The sequence below is a fragment of the Mustela nivalis genome (assembly GCF_964662115.1).
Source record: "Mustela nivalis genome assembly, chromosome: 18".
Taxonomy (NCBI): Eukaryota; Metazoa; Chordata; class Mammalia; order Carnivora; family Mustelidae; genus Mustela; species Mustela nivalis.
The window spans coordinates 16,107,817-16,118,635 of NC_139037.1; the positions used below are offsets into that span (position 1 = coordinate 16,107,817).

Sequence of the window (10,819 nt, forward strand, 5' to 3'; positions counted from 1 at the left end):
CTCACTATACAATAAGGTCCAAATGAAACCTCAGATTACTTTGATCTTTTATTTTTTCTAATCACCTATTATTCGTTATGGACTATATAATCTTTTTTTTTTTTTTTTAAAGATTTTATTTATTCCAGAGAGAGGGAGAGGGGAAGGGGCAGAGGGAGAGGCAGACTCCTGGCTAAGTGGGGCATCCACAGTGAGGCTTGAGGCTAAAGGCTCGTTACCAGGCCCCTAGCATCATGACCTGAAAGGAAGGTAGACACCTACCTGACTGAGCCACCCACCCACCCGAGCCACCCAGGTGCTCCTATGGACAATACAATCTGAGTCAATTTTTTCTAATATAAAGTGGCTATTTTTTATATATAATATTAATCGCAATAAGAAATGTTTTTCTATAAAATCACTTTCAAGTTTTAGGGGACTCTGGGAATAATTATAGTAGTGTCAAGAGTGAGTTAAGAGCAAGCCAAGAACCATCTGATTAAATATGAATTTCTATCCTCTTGCTGTAATAAGCAGCAGAATTCTAGTACTGAATGAAAATAACAAAAACAGAGTTTAGAAAGAGACACAAAAACAAATAGGAGGAAATCAGGGAGATGGACAGAACCAAGAAGTGAGGATGAACTAGGTATGGATGACTTACAATGTTTGGACTTCATTTCCATAATGACATTTTTAGTTACTGGGTAAGGATCTATGGATATTAATAGATAGTAAACAAGAGGGATGCCTGGGTGGCTCAGTTGGTTGAGCAGCTGCCTTCAGCTCAGGTCATGATTCCAGTGTCCAGGGATCGAGTCCCACATCAGGATCCTTGCTCGGCAGGGAGCCTGCTTCTCCCTCTGCCTCTGCCTGCCATTCTGTCTGTCTGTGCTCACTCTCTCTCCCTCTCTCTGACAAATAAATAAAATCTTTAAAAAAAAAAAAATAGATACTAAACAAGAAAAGAATCCAACAGATTATTTTTAATGCTAAATATTTTCAAAAAATCCTTTCCATTAAGATACCTTCATACATTTCATCATTTGAGAATTAACGGCTTAACTACCCTACTTACACCAGCTCTATGAAGAGAAATAAATCAGGCTTAATGGCAATCCTGAAATATTCCACAAAGTCAGTAAAACACTGTTACTATTTTTAGGATTTTCATTTTGTGAATTACAAAGTATAATTATGCATAGTACCATATCAAATGGTGTGACAACAGTAACAAAAAAAGTAGTTTATTGTCCCTAACTCATTGTAATATTTCACATTTTCTTTTAAAAATCCTCCTTTCAGGGGCGCCTGGGTGGCTCAGTGGGTTAAAGCCTCTCTGCCTTCAGCTCAGGTCATGATCCCAGGGTCCTGGGATGGAGACCGGTTTAGGGCTCTCTGCTCAGTGGGGGGGCCTGCTTCCCCCACCCCCCCCACCACAGGCCCTGCCTGCCTCTCTGCCTACTTGTGATCTCTATCAATTAAACAAATAAACTCTTTAAAAATTTTTAAAAAGTAAATCTTCCAGTTTCAAATACTTAATATTAAGACTGCCTCACATTAGTGTTTAGCTCTTATTTAATCAGTTATTTAATTTAGTCCATCATATGTAATCTCTTAACACCTGCTTTTAAAAACATTTAAAAATTTTAACCTATTATTTTTATTACTCTATTTTTTACCAACTTGCTTATGTTATCTTTCCTGTTTTATCTGATTTTCTACCATCTTATCTTACATCTCTGTATTTCCAGAATGACCTCTTACTCGTATTCATTTACTTTAGTTTAATTTTTATATCAGTTTTTTATATGGCAAATAATATATGCCAAAATCAGTATTTTTCAATACAGAGAGTTAAGAAATGACAATTTTTCTCTGTAGTTCAACTTTTTCTCTAGACACTCCAAAGATTCCTAGCCTTCAAATTTGAACACACTAACTGTAAACCATTTTATTTTTTGTTCACTATATATAAACTTACTTCTTTAAAGAAAGCAGGAAAAATGAGGGGCACCTGGGTGGCTCGGTGGGTTAAAGCCTCTGCCTTTGGGTCAAGTCATGATCCCAGGGTCCTGGGATGGAGCCCTGCATCGGACTCTCTGCTCAGCGGTGAGCCTGCTTCCCAACCCCTCTCTGCCTGCCTCTCTGCCTACTTGTGATCTTTGTCTACCAAATAAATAAATAAATAAATAAACTTAAAAAAAAAAAAAAAAAAGGTATCAGGGAAAATGCAAAAATAGAATCAAAAATAAAATCTCACAGTATATACATTTGTACAGGACTTTTTCTATGTAAGTTACTTTTAACATAATTGCAACAGTACCTCTTTTATTTACTTATTTCATTAAGAGTCTCCCATGTAATTATGGTGTCATCAGAAACATTATTTGTAATATTGCATTAAATAAATGGACCCTTTTCCCATTGTTAGGCAATTACCACACTAAATAAAAAGGTAGTAGCAGGACCACATACGGTGACAGATTTTATTTTTAAGATTTTTTACTTATTTATCTGACAGAGAGAGAGATCACAAGGAGGCAAAGAGACAGGCAGAGAGAGGGGGAAACAGGCTCCCCACTGAGCAGAAAGCCCAATGGGGCACTCAATCCCAGGGCCCTGAGACTATGACCTGAGCTGAAGGCAGAGGCTTAACCCTCTGAGCCACCCAGGCACTCCTATAGATGTTAATCAGATTTACTGTGGTAGTCACTTCCCAATATATACAAATAATGAATCATTACATTGTGAAACTGAATTATGTCAACTTCCTATTCTTTAAAAACACACACACACACATACACAGTAGCAGGAAGGATCAGCATTGATATGTAGGATAAAAGCAAACTTAACTGAATGGTAAACAGATTTTTGAATCTATTTTTTTTTTAAGATTTTTATTTCTTTGAGAGAGACAGACAGACAGACAGACAGAGATAGTGAGAGAGAGCATGAGTGGGGAGGATAAGGAGAAGTAGACTCCACCAAGTAGGAAGCCCAATTCAGGGCTCTATCCCAGGACCCTGAGATCATGACCTGAGCCAAAGGCAGACACTCAATGTACAGAGCCACTCAGGCGCCCCTTGAATCTATTTTTAAAGCTCCATAACACTCAACTGCAAGCTTTCCAACCTTGTTTCCTAAAGAGAGACCTTATATTTGGAAAAAATATGTCTTCAAAAAATTTAACAAATTATATATCATAGTAATCAAATTCCCCTTACCCTGGGTTGAGTTTACTACTAAATAGAAATCTAGACTACTGTCAGAAAGTATACACACATATTACTAGAAAATACTTCTCAGGACACCTGTATGGCTCAGTCAGTTAAGTGTCTGCCTTCAGCTCAGGTCATGATGCTTGGGGTCCTGGGATGGAGCCCCACATGGGGCTCTCTGCTCAGCGGGAAGCCTGCTTCTCCCTCTCCCACTCCCCCTGCTTGTGTTCCCTCTCTCATGGTCGCTGTCTCTGTGTCAAATAAATAACTAAAATCTTTAAAAAGAAAAAAAGAAAATACTTCTTATTATATAACAGGGAATCAATATAATACAATACAGTAGTTAATGAGCATAGACTACAGTGAGACTACCTGTGTTGAAATCTTGGCTACAACTTACCAGCTATGTGACTCTGGGTAAGTTACTAAACCTCCCCATGCCTTAGCACCCTCACCTGTAAAATGGGATAATAATAACCATCTCATGGTTGGTAAGAGAATTCAGTGAGTTCATATTTATAAAGTTCTTGGCATACAGTAAATGCCATGTAAGTGGTTGTTCAGAATTTTTAATTAAGCTAACATTTATTGAGCACTTACTATGTGTTAGGTTAAATGCTATAGGCATGAATTTGCCTCAGATAATCTTCACAGCAGCCCATGATGAAGATACTACGATTGTCCCCATTTAAAGATGAGGAAATTGAAGCACAAAAAGATCACATGACTAAGCCAAGGTCAAGCACAAACCCTGAAACAAGGATTTGAACTCAAGTCTGACGCATGACCTACAATTTTAACATAGATTACAAGGTACACTATACATTAGAAGCAGTAGCCTCCAGCTGTGCTTTAACTTAAAAAGAGGGCAGGGAGAGGAGAGACTTTACTGAAATAAATCAGAATATGTATTTCCTGGAATAAAGTAGGGTATTTTAAAAATTAATAAAGAAAGATCACTATAATACAAAAGCATGTATACATAAAGTAACATGATGTCTGATATTTGTCTTAAAATAAAATAGCTTCAGGAAAAGGCGAGGATAAAAGAAACAAGATCAGACATGCATTGATAACTGTTAAAAGCTTGGTGATAGGAATATGGTGGCTCATTATTTTATTCTCTCTACTTTTGTAAATTCTAAATAGAAGTAGGGTGCACAGATTATAAATACTTTCATTACACAAGCAAACAACTTTCTTATGATTCCCTGTATCAAAGCCATAAAAGGATACTTGATATTTATACATTTTACAATGTATAGATAATCTGTGAAAGGATGGTCTCACTTCAAAAAACTGAGGATCTTCTCAACCAAAATAAAAATTTAATAAAAGTATTTAAGCACATACATATGAATATGCATATTAAATGGCTATCTGCATTTCCATCAACTTGTTAAAAATATTTGCTGGACTAATTAACACTTTCTTTTTTCGTGTCTTGCTTCTGCCTGATAATCTCTATGATTATGATACTCTCTGGTCTGTTGCCCAGAAAACGGATGGGTTTGTGACAAAGAGGAATCTATAACATGGTCACAACTGGACAATATGAATAAAAAACAGAAATCTACTTCAGTAAGAAACATTTACAGGGGCACCTGGGTGGCTCAGTGGGTTAAGTCTCTGCCTTGGGCTCCAGTCATGATGTCAGGGTCCTGGGATCGAGCCTCGATCCCCACATTGGGCTCTCTGCTCAGCGGGGAGCCTACTTCCCCTCTCTCTCTCTGCCTGCCTCTGCCGACTTGTGATCTCTCGCTCTCTGTGTCAAATAAATAAATAAAATCTTAAAAAAAAAAAACACACATAAAATGTCTTGCCTCAAATTGTAGTTGATTTTTTAAAAGTTGTAATTGGAGGGCACCTGGGTGGCTCAGTGGGTTAAGCCTCGGCCTTCGGCTTGGGTCATAATCTCAAGGTCCTGGGATCAAGTCCCACATCGGGCTCTCTGCTGGGCAGGGAGCCTGATTCCCCCTCTCTCTCTACTTGCCTCTCTGCCTGTGATCTCTCTGTCAAATAAATAAAAATCTTAAAAATAAAATTTAAAAATTTTTTAAAAAGTTGTAATTTGTTTTTATATTAATATATATCAGTGGGCTTCTGTTAAATATAAATATAATTAATAATTAAAGAACATTCTATATGCTCTAAATTATAGTCAAAAAAGCTAGCTGATACTAAAAGGAAAACTCAACATTTATTAAGCCAGACACTATACTAGGCATTTTCATACACATTACCTCTGTAAACTTAAGAGATTATATACATTTTTATAGAAAGAATATTAAAGTTTAGACAGGTGAAATAACCTGCCCAAGGCCACAGAGTTTATTAGCAACTAAATTGCTATTCAAACTCAACCTCAGTTACAAAATCCATTCTTCCCACCACTGTATCAGACTATACCATATGGGAGGCAAACATCTAAACTCAAAAAAACTTAAACATTTATGGCCTTTTTTTTTTTAAAGATTTTATTTATTTATTAGAGAGAGAGCATGAACAGGGGAGGGACAGAGGGAGAAACAGGCTCCCCACTGAGCAGGGAGTCCCAAACAGGCCTCCAATCCAGGACCTAGGGATCATGATAGGAGCCAAAGGCAGATGGAAGGCAGATGTATAACTGACTGAGCCACCAGGCATCCCTTTATGGCCTTTTTAAAGTGGACCACAAAATGTTTAAGTTACCGGTTACGTATTTATTTTACAGTGGCAGCTTGGGTTTAGGTAATGAACTACAGCTAAAACAAAAAAGCATTATGTCTGCTATTGTGTGACTCTTTTCCCCCAAGTCTCTTAATTCCAGCCTCAGGTTACTCATCTCTAATATGGGGAAATTAATATCCTTACTGTCCAACTACAGGATTACAAAATTCAAAGAGGATATGGAAAACAATTTCAAAAACTACAAAATAGAGGGGCTTCTGGTTGGCTCAGTCAAAAAGCATGTGATTCTTGATCTGGGGGCTCCTTAAACTTGAGCCCCACATTGGGTGTAGAGATTACTAAAAATAAATAAGCTTTTTAAAAAATTATGTTAGAAACCCTACAAAACACAGATAGAGTCTTTTTTTTGGCCTTAAAATGCTGAAAACAACAGTGTTTCTTTTTTCAATGTAAAGTTTTCTAAAATAATTGTCAGCTATTTAAATTCTACACCCTCTATTAACATTTCCAGAATATGTCTCAAACTTTTTTTTCTAAGCATATTCCAATCATCTCTTTCTTTGGCTTTCCTTAACCTTTAAAATAATGCAACAGTAAAGATACAATGCTTTTGTAATAAATAATTAACATTCTGTTTCAAAATGCTCAACATATAAAAGTTCTAAATTCTGAATTTTCAAACAAAATATGTGTTTGGTGTCACTCTTTTAGTTATACTTATGATTATAATGATTGAGCCTTTTCATATTCAGTTTATGTATAAGAAGATAGAATTAAGATCTGGAATTCCAAAGTAGAACACCCAACACATAATTTTTCGTGATTTTGTGGGGGGGTTTTCAAGGCTTCTCAAAGCAGATACAATAAGCTAACAAGCACATCAAACACAGCAACAAAATCCACTGAAACATTCAGCTGCTCTAAAAGAAGGATCAGGCTCTTTAGGAGAATACTACATTGTATGAGTTTGCAAAGTTTCACACTTTCTCATTTAAACTCCATTTCAGAGAAAGCCTTTGCATACTCACACAATATGCTTTAAAATGGCACTTTGCTGACCTTCCAATAGTCCAGCTCTATGAAAATTCTGTGATGGGTGTAACTTCAGAGAATCTGAAAAACACAAAAAGCATTAAGTACTTTTTATGCTGAATGACTTAAGAAAGAAAAAAAGGCAAGGGTGGCATAAATCTCTTACATAACTGCCGTGTATTTTTAAGAGCTAAAGCCCATATCTGTGACTATACTCTGCAAAAGAAGATGGAATTGCCTCTACACTGGTCTCTATGGTAAACTTCGATTTTCATAAAGCGTTTGTTTCATGGAAAATTATCTGATGATTACTGCACAAATGGTGTTAATGTCTTGACTATTTTTAGCACCCAATTGTACCACATTAGCCCTCTTCTAAGAATCATCTCTTGATATCATCTTTTTTCTTCTGACTCTCAAAACTACAATATCTCCAACTACTTCAGGTATGATGCCTGAAAAACATCCTACAGGATGGTGACTGCCAGCTAAAGTCATCAGAGCAAAAGACAATGGCTACAGTTACTAAGTAGGACTCTCTGTACAAACCCAGTCGTCAGTCTGTAAAGTCCAGTACCTTCCAGAGTAAACCATCTCACTCTGATTTCGCTTAAACAACTAACATTTACTAATGTGAAGCTGAGGTCCCCCTTTCTGGAGGGGGTAGAATCAGCGGATGGATACATCACACCCAAACTGAAGAAACGCTGGATTTCTCAGGAAGGAGGCTCACAACGGCACATAATTTCTTTTAATATGGTGAAATGAGTAGCTAATAACCCATCTGCGTCTTTTGCCCCTCCCAGGGGTTTAAAAAGTGGTGAAGAGTGTAGTGGGAGCGTTCTGGTTTGATGCCCCTTGCACAGGGAACCTGTTCTAACACATTCTTGTGGAGCCCAGTATAGGAATTTAAACCCGGTAGAGATCAACTCAAGTGTTCGTACCGTAGATCCCGGGAATCCCCTTTAGACCCTGGCCAAAGGAGTTTAAAAACGGGAATCTCTGTCCAATGCCCCCTCCCTGCAAGGAGTCCTGGAACGGCAACGAAAGAGAAAATTCTCAAAGGACAGCGTCAGTGCCTGAGCTGGTACCCCTGGGACGGGAGAGGAATAAAACTAATCCAGAGAGAGCACTCCTATCTTTGTAAAAAGAGAGGACGATGTAAGTCATTAGAATGCCACAGAGGTGGAAAGAGAGAAAAACAGAAAATTCGGGCCCATTCCAGCAATAAGATGACGAGGAAAGGAAGAACGCCTGGTCGAGGGGGGCCGTCCCAACAAGGGGAGGGAGTGGACTAGGCCGGAGGGAGCGGGGGGTAGAACCGCGGCGCACAAACAACCTGGAGGGGGGAGAAAAATGGTGCCCCTGCACCCAGAAGCGGCTCCGAGCCAAGCCGCCCGTTTGGGGGCAACTTTGCTGGGGAGGATGGCCCTGGTAGGGGGGCCGCGGCGCACGGATCGCAGCGGCCCCGGCAAGCTGGGGCCCAGTCTGGGGGAGGGGGGAATCCCTGAGCGGGGGAGGCCGGGACCAGCCGCTCGAGGAGTGTGGCGGGGCCGGACACGCCGAGGGACTCTCAGAGCGACTGGTGCCGCAGAGACCCGGGGCCGACGGCAATTGGGCTCCGTGCGGCCGGCGGCTCCGCGGGGGAGGGGCCGCCACTCCTCCCCTGCCCCTTCCACCATCACCCGACTCCATCAGCCTCTCCCCACCCCCCTCAAAACAGGCCCGACCGGCCCGGGCTTGCCCCCACCCCCGACGGGGACCCCTCTGGTTCCCCCGGGCCGGGCCTCCCCGCCCCCACGCCCCAGCCCCCAGCCTGACTCACCTCGCGAGTACAGGGACTTGGGCGATTCCAGGTCTAGGTCCGCGCTGAGCAATGAGATGAAGTCCGAGGGCATCGCAGCTCGACCCAGCCCGGCCCGAGGGCAGCGGGAGGGGGGGAGCGGCGGTGGCGGCGGCACCTCCTCTCCGGGACCGCGGGCACCGAACCGGGGGCGGCGAGGCGAGGGCGGCTGCTGCTGCCTCCTCCTCGAGGGCAGTGACTTCCACCGGGCCGAGGACCGAGGAAACGGCAGCGAGGCGGAGGGGAAACTCCACGGGGACTAATTCCCGGCGAGCCAGGAGGGGGGTTCAGGGCGGGGAAAGGGAAGGGGGGGAGAGCCAACGGGTCCGTTTCGTGCTTCTCCTCAGCGAAAACTGACGGTCGCCGCCACCGCCGCTGCCGCTGACAGGAATCTGAGCCCCGCCCCCCGCGGGGCACTGCGCAGGCGCGGAGGGGGGCGCCCCAAAGCCTGGAAGAGCTAGGGCTGCTGCCGGAGGGCGGGGAGACGCGCCAAGGAACAGCATCAACAAGGGCTTCGCTTCCTGCCGCCGCGGCCGCCGCTGCTGTTTCCCAGCCGGGAAAGGGCCCCGCCAGCAGGGAGGGAGGCAGGGAGGTGTCCGCGCCTGGGGCCCCGGGGAGGGAAAAGGTATTTGCGCCGACCTGGTGGCGGCGAGCCCGAGGCGGCCGGCCCAGCGCCGAGCTGAGCTCAGGAGGAGACGGACCTGAGGGAGCCGAGGTGACTGCCGGACGGGAAGGACCCCAGAGTTGGGTACGGCCGGCCTGGGCGGACTGGCTTGGGGTCTCGCAGGGGAATGGAGTTTCGTCTCTTGGACAACCACCAGTCCTTTAGGGTTTCATAGGAGTCTTCACCTTGAGTTGGCCCAGGGACTGTCAAGCTCATTTCTTAATTAGGAAATGACAGACCATATCTAAAAACCTCGTTATTGGTTGTTTTTAATTAAAGTACCTTCTTCGTCCTTGCCCGTCCCCAGTTTTGTCTCCCCTCCCCCCATCCTTTAGAGGCTGAAAATTCGAAACAAAACATAAAACCAACTTTCTGATTGTGCTGGGTGGCCGGGTTTATTCGGAGTAGGAGATAAAAGGCTATTTAAAAATTGGATCCTATGAATCCACCTGGTTGTTCTAAAGGAAAAAGGAAAGAAGCACAGCTAAACACCACCCTTCCAAAACCCTTTTACTTTTTTACCTTTGGATTAGGCGAGGATGGAGGAAAAACATTTAATTGAGTTTCTTCTATTATGTTCATGGGGCCAAAAGTTTCCGTTGCAAAAACTGAAAATCCTCACCTACACCGCAGACCGTTTCCTGACTCTAATAGACTTCTGAGAAATTTTTAATCAAGTTATTAAAATATCAATTGGAGTGCAGGGTATGCATCTTGGGAAATAATTTTAATCTTGTATGGAATACTGATGCCAGCAATCTCTGGGCAACGTTTTTAAGCTATTAGATTTGGGGTGCCTGGGTACTCAGTCGCTAAGCGTCTTGCCTTTCGCTAAGCGTCTTGCCTTTCGGCTCAGGTCATGATCTCAGGGTCCTGGGATTGAGCCCGGAATCTGACTCCCCGCTAGGCAGGAAGCCTGCTTCTCCCTCTCCCATTCCCCCTGCCTGTGTTCCTGCTCCCACTATCTTTATCTCTGTCAAATAAATAAATTAAATATTTAAAATAAAAAACTATTAGATATGGTTTTAGTTTTGTTACTTTATCTACACAGATAGTTACAAATCATAAAAATTTACTCTTGTGTATTTCATATATATTATATATATATATATATATATATAACGTATATATACAAGTTACATCTATCTATATATGATGTATCTGTCTATACAATTTATAGAGCCTTTTCCCTAGGAAGTTGGGCCGTTCATCTGGACTTGGGAGTCCTGGAGATGGGGAAGAAACTCTCAGTGAAGGAAGTCCCAGTGCAGGTGTCTCTGGGGTGGGGCTCTTTGTAAAGCTTTACCTGCAGACCTAGAATTTAAACTTGTGTCATCAGAGTCTCCCTATCTTTCCATCTGAACATCGGATTCGGGTTGCCCAATTATCTTCACTGCATTCTGTGCAGTA

At 42.3% G+C, this 10,819-nt stretch overlaps 1 protein-coding gene across 12 annotated transcripts in view; it reads right to left on the bottom strand.

Moving 5' to 3' along the window:
• Positions 1–9,160, bottom strand: part of NFAT5 (nuclear factor of activated T cells 5) — a 115,088-nt gene extending 105,928 nt beyond the window's left edge. For 2 of the 12 annotated variants that reach the window (XM_082711651.1, XM_082711658.1), the window contains exons 1-2: positions 8,728–9,134; positions 6,930–6,983 (exon numbers count right to left, since the gene is read on the bottom strand). Coding sequence is in view for 2 of the 12 variants with exons in the window: in XM_082711650.1 (XP_082567776.1) it covers positions 6,930–6,983; positions 8,728–8,800 (127 nt within the window). In the remaining 10 variants the exon portion in view is untranslated. Of the gene's footprint in view, positions 1–6,898; positions 6,984–8,727 lie in introns of all 12 variants that reach the window. The other 10 variants (XM_082711654.1, XM_082711657.1, XM_082711652.1 and 7 more) reach the window with 8 other exon arrangements.
• Between the last annotated feature and the right edge of the window lie 1,659 nt (positions 9,161–10,819).